General features: G+C 43.7%; 1 protein-coding gene across 1 annotated transcript; it reads right to left on the reverse strand.

Annotated features, from left to right (window-relative positions):
- Positions 1-11,502: 11,502 nt before the first annotated feature.
- Positions 11,503-20,222, reverse strand: si:rp71-17i16.5 (phosphatidylinositol 4,5-bisphosphate 3-kinase catalytic subunit gamma isoform). Its single transcript, XM_029719558.1, has 11 exons — positions 19,916-20,222; positions 17,665-19,672; positions 17,219-17,284; positions 16,824-17,049; positions 16,431-16,525; positions 15,222-15,368; positions 14,995-15,085; positions 14,777-14,907; positions 14,452-14,563; positions 12,237-12,394; positions 11,503-12,079 (listed from the first exon to the last, which is right to left on the reverse strand). Exons 2-11 carry the CDS (start codon positions 19,657-19,659, stop codon positions 11,822-11,824), a joined length of 3,279 nt encoding a protein of 1,092 aa, XP_029575418.1. The 5' UTR covers positions 19,660-19,672; positions 19,916-20,222; the 3' UTR covers positions 11,503-11,821.
- Between the last annotated feature and the right edge of the window lie 2,072 nt (positions 20,223-22,294).

The following is a 22,294-nucleotide window of genomic DNA, read 5'->3' on the forward strand; positions in this document are numbered from 1 at the left end:
TTTGTATTATCTAGTGTATTTTTAGGATTTGTGGGCTCAGGGCTATATAGGTCTGAATTCCACACTTCCATGAAGTCAGTGGCAGTATTGGCACAGTTAATACATGATGGACGGACACCATCACACACGCCCCTCTCCCACCATCCATCTTCCTTCCTGCTTCAGGTGTCAAATTGTGGGTTTTGGAGCTGTAATTTCACAGAGCTGTACTCTTCCAGGTGATTGATGCATGGCCATGGTAAGGGAAAATTAACCACTGTGAAATCTAAAGTACCTTCTTGCTTTCATACTGATCGTGTTTGGCTGCAATCAGACGTTTATGTTTAGTGTGTCTATCCTTTGGGCCTGCATACCACCAATCAGGAGCCTGGTCTGTATGGAGGCTCGTTGCCCTGAGAACCGGAGCAGTGTGGAGTAGGATTCAATGATGTGTCTATAACAGAGGTCAGAGGTCATTGAAGAGTGCTGAGTTGACATATTGCAGGTTCCAGCCATGGATGCACAATCACACTCACACACTCTTCCACGTCCAACCATACAAGCACACAAACATACAGTATAAAGCAATGCACTTGAGTGAAGATGCTTCATAGCTCTTTTCATTCAGCTGACAGTTTATGGTATCCACTTAGATTACATTTAGGATCAATATGGTGATTTTGATTGATAATACTTATTATTCATTTGGACACTGAATGATTCAATCAATTAGACTTGCCACGTGTCACTTTTAATTACAAACTCACAGAATAATACACAGTTTCACAAACACAATAATGACTATTTGTTGAAAACTATTAGTGGAAATGATAGAAATACAATTCTGAAAGTACAGCTTGTCATATTAAAGTGAAAACTAACAGCGTAAATTCAACTAAACATTCATCCTCTTAATCTGGGACTGCCCTCTTGTGGAAGATTTGTCCCCGTATTACACACAAATTCAAATTTCACTGACACAAAGGGATTTTTGTTACAATACGAATAACACAGCATAAGCACATTTAATAACACAATAGCAGTAGTTATATTACCAATAGTGATAGCTAATGCTTATTTAATAATGCTAGGTTTCCCTTCACCTGTTTATTTGTGAGATAGGCTGGTAACTATGTGGTCCCTCAAGCTCCTCCAGGTCATCTAGGAGCATAGCTGGATTGTTGAGGGAGAGAACATGGGCAGAGTAAGCCTGGTGGAGCTGGGCCAGGTTGAACATATACCTGACCCCTGCCAGGTGCCGTAGGTGACCCCGCTCTCTCTGTCCATCCTGGTCCACAGAGACTTTCACCAACTGTGGACAAAGGGACAGGAAAGTGAAGTCATAGCGGTGTATGAGAAATATCAACCTCAAACATATTTTGTTCTGCATTTTTATCCCTGACTTTTGCTGACAATGTGACCCTGACCAGGAACCGCTCAGGGGCATTACTCATTAGTACTTATTAGCCAGGGTAATGAATAATTAGCCTGACCTCAAGAGACTCAGATTCCTCCTCCTCCTCTAGGTCTCTGAGTCGTCTGGTGGAGTGTTCTCTCAAGGTGTCCCACAGGGCCTCAGCACTCACCTCATCTGACACACAATCAATCAATCAAACGTAATTTATAAAGCCCTTTTTACATCAGCAGTTGTCACAAAGAGCTTTAACGATCCCTAGCCTAAAACCCCAAAGAGCAAGCAATGCAGAGACAGAAGCACAGTGGCTAGGAAAAAACTCCCTAGAAGACAGGAACCTAGGAAGAAACCTAGAGAGGAACCAGGCTCCGAGGTTTAGTTCTGGCTACACAACACAATAAATACATAACACAGAGGCACATTGGTCACATGAAAAGCTACGGACAACACACTGCAAGACACTAGATGGCAATAAATACATTAGCAGTGGGAATTAGTCTGTTGAACCACTAGGCTAGATAATGGGACTTTTCAGAAAGGTGAAATGGTGGACATCACAGTGCTTGCTTAGCCGGGCTGTACCACTTCCTCCCGCTCCAGTTAGAACACACTTGAATGCCTTCTGGAAACGTTCCAACCAGTTGCGCCACCAAAAAAGGGTGCATTTGCATACATCATTTGCATACAACATTGTCACCTAAAAGGGAAGATGTACTTTTGTATTATAACAGTTACCTCCCATGTTCTTCATCAGTTGTGTGTACCAGGTGGGTGAGGAAGTGTGGACAGGAGATGGGTTGAGGAAGTACTCAGCTGTCTCCTTCCCGAACAGCCTACCGAGAGACAGCAGCTGATCAAACAAACACATACATACACACACGCACCATGCCCTCAGTATGTCAACCCGTACTTTGCATCACACAAACAAACACTTCCGTCCAATTATATTGCCCACATTATATAAAAGTGCAGTGTTGTGAGGATTGTATGATACCCACAGAGATTAATGCATTCTGAAAAAATGACCTAAGACATACAATTCACACCCATAAACACTAATTCACTAATAATTACTATTACACACACGCATACATGTAATAGTGCCAGACATGCACACAAACATATACAGTTGGCATTGCTGTTATGATTTCAGTTGTCCTTGATGTCCTTTGTTTAAAAAATATATATATATATTTTTTTTGCATTGTTGTTTGCTGTTTTCTTCTGTCTTTTCCTTTTTCTCTTTAGTTCATTCTCTTGGTTGTTGGTGCATTGGGGGGTTCTTGGGGTGGGGAATGGAATTAATTGTTGGTTTTTTCCCGGGGGGGGGGGGGGGGGGGGGGGGGGGGGGGGGGGGGGGGGGGGGGTGCTGTGGGAGGGGTCTCGAATGGTTGAGGGACAGCTATTGGGGAACTGTGGGGGGGATCTTGGAGGGTTCGGGTTTCACAAGATCGTGATCATGAAAAAGGAAACAATGACATATATTTTATATCACTATCATGCACATGCACCCTCACACATAAGGATGGCTCTGTTGCGGAAAGACTGATACATGTTTGATAGTGTCTTGATGCTGTATTGTTTGTCCTTCATGTTCTAATACTTTAATGTTACCCCTTCCTTGTGTTTTTTGTAATAATTAATAATAAATTAAAAAAATAGCTGTAAGTAAACAGATATAATTGGAACATTTAACATCCACACAGTATGCATATGGTTCCAATATACTGTATGTGCAGCATACAGATCTACACTCGCTTACTTAAACCCAAAGAAACACACGGACATCCAGTACCTGTGCAGGTAGAGGCAGTAGTCCTGTTCAGTTCCAGCCCCAGTGATTGGTTCAGACGGGCTGTGACTGGGCCCCAGAACATCTGTCGCAATACCCTGTGTGCTCATATCGACAGGGAAGCTGAACAGGCACAGGGATGGAGTCCTCAGTCAGCACCATATTATTTGTATTTGGTTGAATGTATTAGTTATTTTCTGTAATTTCCAACTCATCTGTCTTCTATAATCTATTCCCAGTGTAACAGCAACAAAGATAAACATCAAAGTAATCACACATCAGAGATCATACACTCCCTCATCTCTCCTGTCAACAGGAAGAATTACACAATCAAATCCCTAGCTGTTCTGTCCTCATTTAACACTGTGCTCATTATCACATGAAATAGAGAGGTGACAGGACCTCACCAATTCAAACAGATAGCTAATATGTAAAACCTACCTCTGCATTAGGTGATGAAAGCTGCTGTGCGGGGCTTTGTGTGTGTGCGCAGTTTGCTGCTGGGCTGTTTTTATGAAACAGAGAAACGCCTCTGTTTCACATCAGTGGTCAGTGTAGAGACACTGCATCTCTCAGCAGCTCCACAGGGCCCTGTTACTCTAGGGGCAGTGGGTTGTTGTTACGCCCACAGAGAGGTGATGGTTGCCAGGCTGCGGGGAGCACCTGATTCCCCTTGTTGGAAGAGAATACAAAAGCTCTCCTGGCTCTCAATCATTCTCTCACTGTCTCACATCCTGTCAGATGGAGAGACCTCCATCTGACAGGATGTGTGTGTGTCTGTTCCAGTCTAATTATTAACCAAGACTGCGCGCCCAAACTCGCCCTGTTAATCCCAAACCAATCACTAGTCAAAAGGTAACAGAATAAATACATTAGTGAGAGACGACAAGCGAGGGGGGTGAGAAAGTCATCTTACATTACAGGCTGAAAAAGACAGAAAGCCTAATGCTTACTGGAAGAAAATCACGGCATGCAGTGAATACCATAACTAAACAAATTAGTTAGAAACCACTAGTCAGATTTGTCACACAATTAGCATACAGATTCTCACATGCCTTGATCCACTCCATTTTCTCCATGCCAAAATTGTTGTGACATTAAATGTAACCGTTTCAATTAAATGTTAGACCAGTAATGACATATCTCTGCCCCTCTATAAATAAATGAAAACATCTACCTAGCCCTAGGCAGAGTTGCCATAACATGAGATTCTGGAGATAGCTGGAACCGTTTGATGGCTGAGGTCTCCCTTTCTCTCTGTGTTGACTAAGAGGTGCCATGCCCCTTCAACATAACTGATTTAAAATGGTGCTAGAAAGCTCCAGTCCACTCTGAACACCAGAGGAAATCAGTCATGCTGGGAAAAGGCAAAGGTCACAGGTATCAGGCAGCATCTGTCACATCCCTGGAAAGTGGAAACAGAAGGCCAAATTAAAGGCCAGCAATAGTCGAAACAAAAATGTGACTCTATAGTCGGTAAAGAAACGTATGCCCATATAATAGTGTCTTACAATAAACTGTGTAGATGTTTGATGATCATGATGTTTTTATTACCAATAGAGAAGATTTAGGCAAATGGGGATACCTAGTTAGTTGTACAACTAAACGCATTCAACTGAAATGTGTCTTCCACATTTAACGCAACCCCTTTGAATCAGCGAGGTGCTGGCAGATGCATTTCTCTCAGTGTTATGTCCTATAATTAACAATACTTTCATCATTAATATTAAGTCATTTTGGCTTGGCTAATCTATCAGTGGCTGTGTATCTATCTGTGTGTCTCTCTCCTGTGTCCACTCCCTTGCAGAGCACTTACAGGTCAGACTGAGGTTGTGAAGGGGTTATCTTCAGTGGACATTCCCATGGGCTGGTGTCAGTTAGCATTTCCCTCCAAAATATAGGGTGATTGTGGGGCCTTCCGTACCCCTGCAGTAGCCCCCCCGTCATGGGGGGGTCAGAGGACGCTGCACCATGTCATAACAGGTTAGCCACGGGCCGCTGCAGCTCAAAGCAGGGTTCCTGCAAGAGAACACGACATCGAAGTGGAACATACACACCATCACATACAGTATATATTCATTAACTTTCCCATTCCCTCTGGTAAATGACATATAGAAACCAACGGCATCCATGTAGGTGAACAAGGAGGATTCATTCCGGAAGGATGCAAACAATGAGAGATCTGAGGCTGGAGAAAATCGAAAGAAATCTATGGAGCTCATTATTCTCACACAAAATATAATTACGTCTTGATTAATCACTCAACTAGTTCATTCTCATTTCATTCTCAATCTTCACCTGTGCTCATATTAATGGATATTCCCAGGCAGCGTCTCGCCCCTAATAACATGCCCCACCACTGCCCCACCCTGGGGAGCGTTCTCATCTCCACGTGGTGACAAAGACAGGTTGTGATGGGGGAGGGCAGGAGATCTAGGGCGGTGGTCTCAAATTATAACGCCCTGGCTACCAGCATGTCTAGCACAGCATTGTGTACAGTATATTGTTAGGACAAACCCATTTAAAGTGACCATCAAGACTTGATTATTACTGTTATTTAGCCAGTAGCTATCACATATTTGACAAAATGACGCAAAAGTAGGCCACATTTTTCATAATTGCACATAGATTGAAGGCTGCTAGGACAAAACAACTGAGAAGATTCTGACAACCTAGTAATTTCACACCATAGATATTTCAGTCAAAACAGATCTCTCCCTCTTATGCTGTCAGAAATAATGGTACGGGCAGGGCCTATAATGGTTATTTAGTCTTTTTAATCCTTCATACACAGTATGTTGGTCTACATCCTGTTCTGTGCTATTTAATCATGCAAAAGAAAAAAAGTAACTTCGGTTACTCTATGTCCATTAATAAAACGATTTGATTTGCTGTTGTTATACATTAGAAAAGTGAATAATTGGACCATGAATCTCATCATTCTATCCTTGTTTCATATATCTATAGATGGAACATCATTTGTGAAACAGGGAGGGAGATCAATTTCAACTTGGCCTCCATAACTTGTCCATCTCTCACACGGAGCAGTTACCACCATGTGAGACCTTAGAGGACCTTCGCTCACCACACCCCAGCCTCGATTACTTTGATTAGTTTCATATATCTATAGTTATAATATCAAACAGAGAAGTTGTCCATCATACCTTTAATGTTAATCTCACAATAACCCCCATGTGAGACTCCTTTAGAGGCCATGACTATAATCAAACAAACCCTTGTAAGGAAGACAGTGGAGTAGTATTGATTCAAGGAAAGCAATCAACTCTAAAACAACAACACCCAGCTTCAGTTTCTCTCAGACAGCCACCTCTTGCCCAGTACAGAGTCCAACACCCTGCACAAAGCCGCAGCATGCCATGGCAACACACACTGTGCCACCCCTGTGACTCACACACATTTCTTGCTGGCACACCGCTGGTATTGTTCGGAGAAAAGCCCCTGAATGGTGACCTAAAACAGAACTATCTAACGAACGGCACCTGCGTTTTAATATCCAACTACAGCTCCCTGTAACTCTGTCAACGTGCTGTGGCGAGAGGATATAGTCCTTTTTGCCCATACTGTTACTCTTCTACATGGTTGGACACCCATAGACTTCAATGACTAAATACAACCCCATTTTCATATTTCGCTAGAACTGGACATCCTAGAAGAGAGACATGGACTTACCCCTTGATGCAGTAGGCAGAGTGGTGGCGGTGGTGTCTGAGCTTTGCCCGGTGGCGTGGGCAGGGGGCACCCAGTGCTCCAGAACCGGGCCAGTGGCAGGTCAAACCACTAAGCAGCTCTGACACAGTGACACAGAAACACTACACTAAAGGGAGAGGGAGGGGGGGAAGGAAAGGGGGGGTAGGAGAGATTAAATGAGAGGGACAATATAGAAAAGGACAGTAGAGAACATGGAAGAGATGAGGAAAACTAAAAACTAGTATTTGTGGGAAATTGTTTCAAAGGAGACAGATAGATGAAACAGGCGATGAAGGAGCGAGCTAAGCAACCAGGGTCGTTAAAAGAGAGCATCAAAAAGGGGGAGGAGGAGAGCGAGTAGAGGAGGCAGGTCCATGCTGCCCCCCTTCACTACACAACTGTACCCCTAAGTGCCCTTGTCCTACTATCACATGCAGGCTCTGTGAGGCTCCGCCCACACAGCTTTAATTAACTCTCAAAATGAGGGTTTCTGAGAAACATCCCCTGTCTGCATCATGCTGCCTGTCACTATAGTAGGCCTACACATACAAGTGACGGACAAACATGTACACAAATAGATTAGACCCCCTCACAGACACTACATTGTATATCTGTACTAATATACATGCATAACCTCACTATCTCTAGTCACTTTCTTTACTAACACTCACGGTCAGAAATGAATGGTACATTATGTATTGTGTCATTCTGGAGACACTTTTATTGTAAATAAGAATAGAATATGTTTCTAAACACTTCTACATTCATGTGGATTCTATACTGAACAAAAATATAAATGCAACATGTAAAGTGTTGGTCCCATGTTTCATGAGGTAAAATAAAAGATCCCAGAAATGTTCCATATGCACAAAAATATTATTTCGCTCAAATTTTGTGCACAAATGTATTTACATCCCTGTTAGTAAACATTTCTCCTTTGCCAAGATAATCCATCCACCTGACAGGTGTGGCATATTAACAAGCAGATTAAACAGCATGATCATTACACAGGTTCACCTTGTGCTGAGGTGTCACGATCATCGTAATAATTGGACCAAGGCGCAGCGTGAGTAGCGTTCCACATCTTTATTATAATGTGAAACTTAGCAAAATACAAAAACAATAAATGAACAAACGAAATGTGAAGACAGTGAAGTGGAAATAGGCACCTACACAAAAACAAGATCCCACAAACACAGGTGGGAAAAATAACTACTTAAATATGATCCCCAATTAGAGACAACGATTACCAGCTGTCTCTAATTGGGAATCATACAAATCACCAACATAGAAATAATAACCTAGAACCCCACATAGAAATAATAAACTAGAATACCCCCCAGTCACACCCTGACCTACTTCACCATAGAGAAACAATAGCTCTCTATGGTCAGGGCGTGACAGTACCCCCCCCCCCCCAAAGGTGCGGACACCAGCCGCAAAACCTGAAACAAAATAGGGAGGGTAGGGGAGGTGATTAGTGTCTGTGGTGGCTCTGGTGGGGGACGAAGTACCCGCTCATCCCACCAGCATCGGGGGCGGTTCTGGTGCGGGACGAAGAACCCGCTCAGCTCGCGGATCCAGCCATGGACCCAGAGTGAACACTGTGCCTGGACTGTATCTCGATGCCGAGGAAGGCTCCTGCCATGGAGCGGGACTGAACACCGGCCCTGGCCTGGACATCGGTGCAGAGGAAGACTCCTGCCATGGAGCGGGACTGGACGCCGTGTTCGGAAGCTCCAGACCGTTGACCCTCGCCGAAGGTTCCGGACCGTGGACCGTCTCAGGAGGTTCCGGACTGGAAACTGTCGCCGGAAGCTCTGGACTGGAAACTGTCGCCAGAAGCTCTGGACTGTGAAGGCGCACTGGAGGCCTGGTGTGTGGAGCTGGCACATGACGCACTGGGCTGTGGAGGCGCACTGGAGACCTGGTGCGTAGAACCGGCATCAATGGTACCGGTTCAATGACACACCTCGCACGGCAAGTGCAGGGAGCTGGCACAGGATACACCGGACTGGGGACCCGCATTTCAGGGCGAGTGCGAGGAGGAGACACATGACGTACCGGACTGGAGAGGTGCACTTGAGGCCAGAAGCGTGGAACTGGCACAGGTTGCACCAGACTGCTAACCGGATCCTCTGGTCAGATGTTGAGCAGAACACACTTGCACATCTCACTCTCTCCCAACTTCGCCATTGCCTCCCTGACAGTCTCTGGCTCTTCCCTCTGCTCAGTCGCCAGCTCCATGTGCCCCCCCCCCAAAAAAACTTGGGATTGTCCTTGTGCTTTCTGTAGCCGCGAACCCTGTCGTCATCGCTGTCCTCCATTATCTCCTTCCGATGTCCAGAAATCCTTCACCTGGTGAACACGCTGCTTGGTCCTGGTTTGGTGGGATCTTCTGTCACGATCGTCGTAATAATTGGACCAAGGCGCAGTGTGAGTAGTGTTCCACATCTTTATTATAATGTGAAACTTAGCAAAATACAAAAACAATAAATGAACATACGAAACGTGAAGACAGTGAAGTGCAAATAGGCACCAACACAAAAACAAGATCCCACAAACACAGGTGGGAAAAATAACTACTTAAACATGATCCCCAATTAGAGACAACGATTACCAGCTGCCTCTAATTGGGAATCATACAAATCACCAACATAGAAATAATAACCTAGAACCCCACGTTGAAATAATAAACTAGAATACCCCCCAGTCACACCCTGACCTACTTCACCATAGATAAACAATGGCTCTCTATGGTCAGGGCATGACATGAGGACAATAAAAGGCCACTCTAAAATATGCTGTTTTTTCACACAACACAATGCCACGGAGTGTCTCAAGTTTTGAGGGAGAGTGTAATTGGCATGCTGACTGCAGGAATGTCCACCAGAGCCCATTGCCAGAGAATTGAATGTTCATTTCTCTATCATAAGCTGCCTCCATTGTTGTTTTGGAGAATTTGGCAGTACGTCCAACCGGAATCACAACCGTAGACCACGTGTAACCACGCCAGCCCAGGACCTCCACATTTGGCTTCTTCACCTGCGGGATCGTCTGAGGGAGCTGGGGTGCTGAGGAGTATTTCTGTCTGTAATAAAGCCCTTTTGTGGTGAAAAACAAATTCTGATTGGCTATGCCTGGCTCCCCAGTGGGTGGGCCTGGCTGCCAAGTGAGTGGGCCTATGCCCTCCAAGGCCCACCCATGGCTGCACCCCTGCCCAGTCATGTGAAATCCATAGATTAGGGGCTAATTCGTTTATTTCAGTTGACTTATTTCCTTATAAGAACTGTAACTTAGTAAAATCTTTGAAATTGTTGAATTTTTATATTTTTGTTCAGTATACCATGATTACGGTGTCTTGAATTGTGAATAATGATGAGAGAGAAAGTTATTTGTGTGAGACAGACACACACATATCATACCCCTCTCACCATTACAATAACAGGGGAGGTAGGCATTTTTGGGGGCTATGATATTTGTGTCTATAATTTTCTCCCTCATCATTATTCACAATTCATTCAGGACTATCCGTAATCATGGTAACATCCACATTAATGTAGAAGTGTTTAGAAACATATTCTATTCTTATTTACAATAAAAGTGTCTCCAAAATTACACAATACATTATTTACCATTCATTTCTACTGGGCATAAAATAATCTGAAACACAACCAAAACAAACAGCAACTGCACCTAACAACGTTTTAGAGTCACAAGCTTGATGTAATCATTGCATGCTGGGAATACAGGACCCAATACTAAACTTTAGACTACTTTAATACACATAAGTGAATTCTTTTCTAATAATTTGGTCCCCTAAAATGGGGGGACCATGTACAAAAATGTCTGTAATTTCTAAACAGTTCCCCCGATATATTAAAGCTGACAGTCTGCACTTTAACCTCATAGTCATTGTATCATTTCAAATCCAATGTGCTGGAGTACATTGCCAAAACAACAAAAAGGTGTCACTGTCCCAATACTTCTAGAGCTCACTGTGCATGTTGCTAAGACAATTCTTACTTTAAGACTCAAAACATAACTTTTTTGGCAACCCAACCAAAAACCACATAGAAATGTGTGTTATAGATCTGTCATTCTCAATATAAATACAAGCAAGTCTAAGAAGCGGTAGATCAGTTCTATGCGTGCTATTTTATGTTTCCCGTTCTTAAGTTTCGGTTTTGTGTCTTTTACTATCGGTTTTGAACAAAAATACAATATTTTTGGTTGGGAAAGGGTATTTCACAGTGAGTTAGATAGTACAATGATTCTCTACACTATACTCGCTTGTTTTGTCACATGAACTGAGATTAGGTGAACTATTAGAATTTTAGAAACCAGGAAATGGCAGAGCGATGTCTGCATAGCGCATCTTTAATGTCTGTTGGGTAATATGGCTTGCGGAAGTCTACATTCATGTATATGGACCGAACGTCTTATTCCTGTATTCATCCTTTGTTGTTTTCTTGATGCATTCGGTGATGAATAAGAATGTGGCTTTGTGCAACATTAATTACAGTCTATATTACCCGTCTATATACCCTTAGCCAATTATAATTGAGCGAATTAACCCAAGCATTATTAAAGGATGAAGGACATACAGTTCATATGATTTGGGTTTAGTAGACATCATTAAGGAAGTAACACATTGTCCGCATGCTAACATACCAATTTATTCTAATCAACACAATTTATTCTAGTCAGCTGGAGCATATCGCACAGGAGGACAACAGCAACCCTCCCTCATGCAGGATTTGAATTTGGCCTGACACTTGAGTACTATAGAAATTACACACATTTTTGTACATGGTCCATCCATTTTAGGGGACAGTCTGTTGTGTAACACCTGATTCTGTTGGGTTTAAAAACAAATGATAAAATCATATGAATCTCAGGCATAAATGGGGTTCTGGAAGTTGGTTCTACTTAATGCCAGCCAACATGTGGATCCACCAGTTGGCCTGCACCGTCCAGCCCAGTTCCTCGCACTTCGCTATCTGCTGGTGGAAGTGGTCCCGTGCGCTGTCCTCCCCCTTGTCGTCCTGCAGTGCGTCCCGGAGGTAGCGCATGTCCTCTGCAGCGCTGAGCTCAGGGATCCCCGTCAAGAGCATGAGGGAGAAGAGGGTCACCAGCAGGCGAGAGTGGGAGCGCAGGGACAGGTAGGCCTGGGTACATATGTCCTGCAAGTGGGGATAACCACTCGTTTGACACAACCACACACTTACACAAACATACACAAACTCAGAAGACAAGGATAGACAAAATAATAAAGAACTCCAACAGTTATTTAGTCTTCACATTTAAAAGAAAGTGAGGACCTTCAGATAGGCAGCTTACCCTGAACTTCTGGAAGTAGAGACTGGGTTGACCTTTGATCCTGCCCATGACGTAGAGGAAGTCAGGAGTGAGGACAAAGGGGACCCTCTCCCTGCTAACCCCCAGGAACCGTTTGGTGTTCCCCAGGATGTGGCCAAAGTCAATGTGAAACAGATTCCCTTTGGAGCAGAAAAACATGCTTTACATTTTTAACTCTCCACATCAAGAGGACAGTGAATCAATCAAGAAAATGTATTTATAAAGCGCTTTTTACATCAGTAGTTATCACAAAGGTCTTTACAGATACCTGCCTAATACCCCAAAGAGCAACCAATGCAGATGTAGAAGCACAAGGGACAGGATATGAAAAGGGACAGGCTGTTTCATTGAGACTGACGACCTTGCCTTGATTTTTTTTTACATTGCAGGTACTGCATGTAAAACTTTATATAAAAAACAGTTGCCACTGACAACTAAATGTACATGCTTCAATCTGCTCAGAATACATACAAATGCTCATCTTTATTTTGGTCTTTGAACACTGGCCACAAATTATTTTGTGACTTTGTGATTTTGTCAAACAAAAAACAGATAATGCAGAAAAGGTGAACCTGACATGAGTGAAAAGGTCACCAAAGACGTATTTCTGGTGCTGTGTTACTCAACCATGTTCCCTTAAGGCCCACTGTGAATGTTTGAGCAGCTTGGCAAAATTAACTGCAGTTAGTACATCTAATTGGTGCACTAATTCGTCACACAACACACATATGGTTGATGACAAATCAACAACAAATGTACATATTTTGAACCATTATAATTATTTATATTGGTACATTTTTCAAATGTATGTTATGGATTCTTGTTAATGGAAGTTATTTGTCAAAATGAAAACCTGCATAGTGCAATTCATTGGATTCAATTAGGTTGCCAGTACCGGACTAAACTCTAGGACTACTAAAACTAAATAAAAACACTGGAGAATATTGAACCAATGGATGCATCTATTTTTTCCAATCCATATGTGTAACGGGCGTCGTAAGGATTAGACCAAGGTGCAGCGGGAACGTGTATACTCATCTTCTTTATTAAATCAAAAGAAGGGAAAAAAAAATAAAAATCACGTATACAAAACAACGACCGACACTAAACAGTCCTGTCAGGTGCACAGACACAAAACAGGAAACAACTACCCACAAACCCCATAGAAAAAACACCCCATTTAAATAAGACCTTCAATTAGAAGCAACGAGGAGCAGCTGCTTCCAATTGAAGGCCAACCCCATTAACTAAACATAGAAATAGAAAGACTGGAACTAACATAGAAAAACACTAACCTAGAACATAGACCAAAAACCCCGGAATACTCTAAACAAACACCCCTCTTACATAATAACATAGCCCAACAAACCCCGAACCACATAAAACAAACACCCCCTGCCACGTCCTGACCAAACTGCAATAACAAATAACCCCTTATACTGGTCAGGACGTGACAATATGTGTGATGGGTCTGCACTCAGGCTACAATGGAAGGTTACCGTTGCGTGGGAGAATAAATATGTTTAGGCTTCTATGCCTTCATCAGTGCTCTACAAGCACTGGTACGGACTGATGAAGCCATATAAGCCGAATGTCATGAATCCCACCGAAGGTGGCTCCCCTGCCTGCTCGGGCGGCGCTCAGCGGTCATCGTCGCCGGCCTACTAGCCGCAGCTGATCCCTTTTTCCTTTTCTGTTTGTAATGTCTTATTGGTTGCACCTGTTCCTTATTGTCTTGATTTGTGTTTATTTAAACCTGCTTAGCCCGCCCAGGTTTGTGCGGGATTATTTTCTGTCAGTGTGCTTTTTTGGATGTGCTGGCTATTCGCCGTAATTTATCTTTCCGGCCTGTGTGCCCGTTGTTTCTGGGTTGGTCATTTTGTTCACGTGCCTGTTGTGTTGGCGTTGACCGTTTTCTGTACCGGGAAAAAATAAATTCATTTTTTCCTTACCTTTGCTCTCTGCGCCTGACTCCTACCACCACTCCTAGCAATTTGTGATACCGAAATATGTGCTGTTTTCTGTTTAGAATTGTTTTGTGGCTCGCACTAGCACCTTTTGTTATTCTTTCGAGCATGTATTAAATTACGTTTATTTTTGCATCTCGGCCTCCTTTGTATTCCTTTTCATGTTTTCAGCTGTGTCTTCCATTCTTCTTTTCTGTTAGTGAAAGGTATAATAATATTCTCATTCTTACCTTGGTCTGTAATCATGATGTTGTCATTGTGGCGGTCCCCTATCCCCATCACATACGTGGCTACGCAGTATCCAGCACAAGAGTTAACAAACCTCTCCATAGCCTGATAGTGCTGAGATTAGGTGGGAGAAGGTCAGGGAATTGTAAAAGCATGAGCATAAAATGTCACAATGTCACTGGGGAAAAGCGAAATTACTTCTGTACAGTCTCTCATAAACTACTGTATCATGTCTAAGATTGAAAAGGGATTTGTGGAGATAGGAGGTATAGCTATCGATCCATATTGAAATGAGGGAAGAAATTGTGATATTTCTGTGTTATTTACAATCTCTTGGAGTGGACACTTCCCCTTGAGCCACTCAAACAGGGCATCGTTCTTGAAGGCTCCTGTTGTGCCTCCTTGGATCCTCTGCAGGGCAGCGATGGTGACGGCATCTCTCACAATCTCTATCATGCCTGAAAACAGATAAGTAAGTGGTTATCAATGATTGTAACACAGTGCATTTTCAATTAGAGACTGAATATCGAACTATTGTTAATGACCTATATTGTATCCTGTAGAGATGCAGCCATAGGGCACAAGATTCAGATCCAGTGATTTCTCCTGCCATATAGAATCCATCACCACCAGTGTCTGGAAACATCATACAAATGATCAATCAAATATAAGTCAAACATTACCTGACAATGAAATAAGATACGTTTTAAGTCATATAATCACTTTTTAAATATCGTATTTTCCACCGATCATTTAGCTAGTCTTTACTCACCTGAATCACCAGCATGTCCTGTCGGAGGTCATCCCCTTGTTTGAAGATGATGCCTACAGGGGGACCAGAGGGGCATGGAGAGTCCATGGAGGAAAACTCAAGCCACAGAGGCTTCTTCTTGGAGGCCATAACCTTGCACCTGTCCAGCTAGAGTTGTGGGGATTGGAGGATTGGGAATGGGATTGGCCAGAGGGAAGCGACTGTTAACATATTATAATATGAAATGACAACCAACAACAGGAATTATTAAAGGTCATGAACAGTCAAAATCATGTTTTTCATGAACCAACATTGGAGAAGGACAACATTGGAGAAGGCCAACATCGGAGAAGGCCAACATTGGAGAAGGCCAACATCAGAGAAGGCCAACATCAGAGAAGGCCAACATCGGAGAAGGCCAACATCGGAGAAGGCCAACATCGGAGAAGGCCAACATCGGAGAAGGCCAACATCGGAGAAGGCCAACATCGGAGGTGTGTTTGCAGAGGGGCGTGGTTTACATAGTTAGTTAGCTACTCTACTGGTGCCAAAATGTGACTGTAGGGTGTCAGCAAGTATAATTAAAAGTTTATACTTCATCTATGGCAAAGACACTTATGTTTCCCTTTTCATCTGTGTCTGGTGTTTGCTAGTTACTGGCTAGCTAAGGTCTTCAGCCAGCATGGAACAAAATAGGAGGGAAGGATCGTTCAAAACTTAACGCAGTTGTCATGTCAACATATCCATCACTGCTGCTGTGAACCGCATCACAAGAGACATGTCAAATTGGAGATATACATTTTTTTACACAATTGATGCAATTTCAATGTTGTTTGAGTTGCTTTGTTAATAACCAAATTTGATTGAGATAATTTTATTGCAACATTTCTCACTACACTATATCCAAGTTTCTTGATATAGGCGTTTCAAAGAGCTGTCAGTCAATGCGAGCTCATGAATATAAGCTCCACGCCCACTCAGCCTGTCTTTTCAAACTTCCTGGTAGTTAGCCATGAGAGAAAAAAGTACTTCAAAAGGATATTTTACATGGGAATCAGAATGACTGTTAAGATAAATCAAGTTCAATTTCACCTCGGGACTCATTGAAATTAGAGTGTAAAATACATGGGGGGTTAGAATCACAGTAAGTTGTTTTTGTGACCCTGAGAGCAACAACACATTCTGGCTAAAATGTCCCTTCCTGCTATACAGACACTGAATTAACCTTACCAGGATTCTGCCTGCTCTGATGCGTGGGTCAAAGGGCACTTGGAAGTCTGATGGGAGATTACATGTCCTCAGGAGCTCCTGAAGCCTCTGGGCAGCTGGGGAACAAACAATCTGTTACCAGCTTTATATAATTCGATCAAATTTGATTTTATAACACTCCAAAGGCTCCAAAGAGATGAATGTGCCTATTACTGGGGGTATATAGTATCTAGTGTATGAACCTCTAAGGTTCCAGCTATGAATTGCGCAGTACTACTTCAAGAGACAAGTATGACCATTCCAACGTTCACAGCAATATATTTAGACCACTCTGACCCAATGAAATTTGTTCTATTTATATTCTATGACATGTTCTATGTTCTATATCCCAGTGGAGCCAGGCCAGAACCCCACCTGTGGATGGGAGGTCCGTCTTGTCAGGGTAGAGTCTCTTGACCACACTGGCTACCTCATGTAGTGCCTCCACAGCCTGCACCTGACTGATGAAACTGCTCAGCATGGCCTGGCCACAGCCCAGCAGGTAGGCCTCTAGCACCACAGCCATACGCTGACGGAAGAACGGGCAGCCCGCCACCTCACTGCGCAGGTACCAGAAGAAGAAGTGGCCAATTCTCTTGCTCTGTACGCCAGAGGAAAGTTAATTGAAGTATATCTTACTATAGCTAATGTATGTTATTTATGCATTACAAGCATAGCAGGGTACAGGTTCACTCCCGTGACCCCAATAAATCACAGTCAATAATTTCCTTGGAAACTAAAACATAGAAGTTCACACACAGGTCACATACTCTGAGAGCTCTTTGGATGAGGAATCTAGCCAGGAAGCTGTCATGGTAAGGCTCCACTTTGAGAGTCTATGAAAAAGAGAGAAATAATAACACAATACTGGTCACAAACATCCCAGTGTGCACAGTGAAAAGCTGCCCTTTGTGCTATGTCAATGTTTGCTGAGCAACATGAATGAGTGACTTCTTGGTAACAATCGTTACTCTCTTGTATTCTATCAAATAAAATGTTATGTTACATGCACCGAATACAATGGATGTAGACTTAACAGAGATAATACAATTGTCCAGTTCTAAGAAATACCAGGTAATAACCAGGCTGTAAAATAACGTTAACCATAGATATCCTATTATTAAAGACTTATTTCAAGTTGTTTTTTTCAATGTTCAGAAGGACAAATCAATCATATGATTCCATCTATTCCATATTCGTCCCCTATTCAACGTACCTGAACCAGCTGCAGCAGATACTTCAGCATCTCATCATTAGACAAGCTCTCCAGTCTCTGGACAGCCAGCTTCCTGACCCTCTCATCGGCAAAGTCCACACTGAGCAGCTCCAGGGCCACGGAGACATCCAGGTCTGGGGGTTCCCAGTGACTCAGCAGCCAGTGGACATCCTGCACAGAGCTGGGTTTTAGCCAGTCTACGCTGCGCAGGAACTGGGGGAGGTTGGAGGCATACTGGACACTCTCCTCCCTGAACCTCCTCAGACGGGCCCTGTCTGTGGTCACTGGGGACGAGGAGGATCTGGCAAACGGGTCGCTCACGATGGGAGACAGGCTTTTATCAGATAAGCTGGAGTCGGGTGAGGATGAGGGGAAAGACTGACCAGGAGAGGAGCAGGATCCAGGGGAGGTTGTGCTGTGAGGGAGAACCACAGGGAAACTGTAGCGGTCCAGGAGGAAGGTGATAGCCATGGATTCTGCCACGTCTGGGTTGGTGGCAGAGGAGAGCTTATCCGCCTTATAGGTAAAAGCCTCTTCCTCCATCTCGGGATAGGCCCACATGTGAAGGGTGTGTGGCCCTTGGCTAAGGACGGACCTGTGGTCTATCAGAAGGAGATTCACAAAGTACAGCAGCTTTCCCTTCCCTCTCTGCTGGTCTGGAGCTTTAAGACCAGAGGATGGGGACTTGTATTCCTTTGTTGCGGCGCTATCATGGGTGCAAGCATTGATGGTCAGGCCCAGCTTAGCTCCACGGGGAAGATTCCTGAGGAGGACATCAAACTCCAACCACTCGTTCCACAGAACTTCATCAGCAAAGGCCTTGGGTGTGGAACAAACAGAGGTTACCACCTTGCTCCCGTAGAGGATAGAGGCCTCCACGTGGATGAACTGAGGAGGCTTGCCAGGGGGTTGGGGTATGTCGAAGCCCAGGAGCTTCACTCTGAACTTTCGGTTACAGTCCCAGAGTGAAATCATGAGGATGTCGTCCACATCCTTTCCCTCCAGGGCCAGCTCCTCGTGGGAGCTGGAAAGCCCAGTGAAGCTGTCCACAAGGGGCCAGTCTTCGGCCCTCACAGTGTCCTCATCAAGCTGCGCCATGGGGACCACAGACAGATGGAGCGCCTGCATGGACTTCAGACACTGCCGTACCCACAGGGAGTCAGAGAAAGGGAAGTCTCCAGAGAGGAACTCCTCCCTGCCACAGACCTTGAGAACCATGTCACCAGACTCACATTCCAGAGCATGGTCTACCATGATTTTTCGGAAGACCTTTATGAGACCTTCAGGTGTTATATTAATATCCACCTTTACACTGAAGCACACATCATTGTGATGCATGGTGACTGATATCTTTCGGCTGAACTGTTCCTCCTGGATCTTTGGGACGGGGGCTGAGGTGGTCCATGGCTCTGTTGCATAGGCCCTGGCATCCCGCCTTCTTAGCTCTTCCTGGCGGGGAGAAGCCAGCTTCCTGCGTGTGAAGCTGAGCTCACCGAGCCTATTTGCTGCTACTGTATCCAGGTCATGGCCAATCAGGTTGACCAGGGTACGGTGGTGGCTCTGCCTCTCCTCTGTGTCATCTGGCTGAGGCGACACCACTATGCGAGCTACCTGCCGTCCCCGGGAGTCACATGACCATGGTACATCCAGAGTCCGGAGAACCTGGCAGTCGTCAAAGATCTCATACCAGTCCTCTCCCTTGGGGTAAAGCAGTATGAACTTTTCAGGGTCCAACAGGCTTAATGGATCGGGATGGCAGTTCAGCTCTTGAGTTTGCATGCAGATACGAAGACGTAGCTGATGTACACTGCATTGTGCTGGTAGCCTCACCACTACCAGGTCTTTCTCTTGCCTCTCCCCAGCCTGGAGGCCCTTACCTGGGCGTAACTCACAGATGAACTCCAGGCTGTTCTCAGAGCAGCTGGCTCCAGACGTATCTGTTGCAAAATCTGCATATTCCCTGATGCCTTGACCAGAGTTCGATTCAGTAGCCATTAAATCTCCTAGACTAACAAGAAAAACAATGATCTAGAATTAAAAGCTTTCCTCGTTTTGATACTGTGCATTAACCGCACGCACACACACACGCACACACACACGCACACACACACGCACACACACACACACACACAATAGCCTACACATAATTCCCACCTTTCAATGAGACAGTTCATCTGAAATTGTAGATTAGAATGACATCTTACTTGATGATAGAAAGCTTTACTTTCAGAAAAACTATAAAAAATCTCACCTGAACAGATTTGTCCTTCACCACAGCAACAATGAATGACTGACTCCGTGTGTACGTACTTAAATAAAATTTCCCCTTCTGTAATTCTTGGATACTTCCTCATTCCTTTTTGAGTTGCTACCCATAAGTCAAGTCAAAGAGAAATAAATCCTTGTAATGGCCTGATAAGGAGTTCCTCTATTGTGGTCTGATAAGAGTTTACTGTAAACTGATCGGTAACCTAACAGAGGAAGCATTACCAGTAAAGTCCCTGTGGATTGAAACATGCACGCATGAAAGTACAGAGACAATAACAAAGCATTTGTACATTTGTGGAAACCTGTTTAGCTTGTTGTCACTCATAGCTCAAATGCTTTCCATCCATATTTTTTTGTGAGTGTATTGTCATACTTGGTCCCTTTCAGTCAATTTGTGTGAATTCAACGCAGTTCGCTTAATTTTTTGTGCAGTGTGACCACTCCAAAGGAACTCAGACCACTTAAAAGAGCCCCCGAAGCGAACCCGAAGTGAGACCATCTCTAGAGGTGGTCCGAGTTCGGTTCCGAGTTCGGTTCGCTTGAATTCCACGGTCCGGTTCCCTTTTTTAGGGCAATGTGAACACAAAGCTCATCAGATTCACTTGTCATTGTTCCCGTACCCAGAGTGTGAATTACGGGAGAGTTAAGTTCCTGAATTTAGACATGAGCTCCTCTAAAGGCAAACAAGTCAAACTTTGTGGAGGTCTCCAAATATTGATCACTTGATTGAGAAGCGCGCCGACAGCAAGACGTATCAATCTCACCAGAGAAAGCATCCGAGAATTAAGAACACCTTGCTAGTATTGAGTTGCACCCCCCCATTCTTCTGCTCTCAGAACAGCCTCAATACATCAGGGCATGGACTCGACAAGGTGTCAAAAGCATTCCACAGGGATGCTGGCCCATGTTGACTCCTATGTTGACTCCAATGCAGTTTGGGTATTGGACCACTCTTGATACACACGGGAAACTGTTGAGCGTGAAAAACCCAGCAGCGTTGCAGTTCTTGACACAAACCGGTGCGCCTGGCACCTACTACCATACCCTGTTCAGAGTCACTTAAATCTTTTGTCTTGCACATTCACCCGCTGAATGGCACACATACACAATCCATGTCTCAATTGTCTCAAGGCTTAAAAATCCTTCTTTAACCTGTCTCCTCCCCTTCATCTACACTGATTGAAGTGGATTTAGCAAGTGACATCAATGACGGCTCATAGCTTTCACCTGGTTAGACCATGTAATGGAAAGAGCAGGTGTTCTTAATGTTTTGTATACTCAATGTAATTCGTACTCTGCCCGCACCACACTAAACTACTGCAACGCCGTTTCCCTTGCCATAACCCCTCACATTGGTGCCACAAAAGAGAAAATTATGATGTGCTCTTTTTGGTTGTTGATTAGTGATTGTCAAGGATGAACAGATATTCCAAAATATGTGTGGCGCTTTAGTTCAAGATTACTTGTTTGCAATATGTGATTTATAGGCTAAGAGAGCTTCATAAGCTGTTTATTGATTGCGGGGTTTGAATAGTGTGAGAAGACAACATATTTGGTGAGAATCACAACATAGGGTGCAACATCAACTCTTGCTCTTAAAGGGGCAGTAGCCTACATTGGGTGTACAATTTTCAATAACAGCATTATTTAATATGCAGTTATTATTCTTCTATTTATTCTGAGATTGATTATTTTAAAGAGGACTACAGTATATGTGAAAACACCCTCTATGAGCAGAAAAGGAAAACAGCCACAGTTAGAATGTCTTACAAATGGTTACATTGTAGCTAACAATTGCAGTTGTCAATGTACATTTAGATTTCTAATGTATTCATCTTATTATCTTTTTTACATGTTGTCATAGTGCTCCTGACGTAATCACTTCAACTGCTAACGTATCCCGATTATGAAGATGGAAATGGTTGAGAATCCACAATTAACTTACTGCATGGCTTCAGGAGATGAATTAGAGTACCATGGTAACAACACGATACAGCCCCTGGCTTATACACTGTATAGGCGGATGTCTTAAGTTCATCATCAAATGTTAGCCGAATCTTGTTTGGCCAGCTTTATGTGAACCAGTTTGAGACTACAGAGGCTGGCTCACAAGGCTAATGCAATGGTACTGGCTAAACGGGTATTAAAACCTCTTAAGGATCGGACCATTTTTTTTAAATTTATGCCTAAAATGACATACCCAAATCGAACTGCCTGTAGCTCAGGACCTGAAGCAAGGATATGCATATTCTTGATACCATTTGAAAGGAAACACTTTGAAGTTTGTGGAAATCTGAAATTATGTAGGAGAATATAACACATTAGATCTGGTAAAAGATAATACAAACAAAAAAACTGCCGT

This window comes from Salmo trutta, chromosome 28 (assembly GCF_901001165.1).
Source record: "Salmo trutta chromosome 28, fSalTru1.1, whole genome shotgun sequence".
Classification (NCBI taxonomy): Eukaryota; Metazoa; Chordata; class Actinopteri; order Salmoniformes; family Salmonidae; genus Salmo; species Salmo trutta.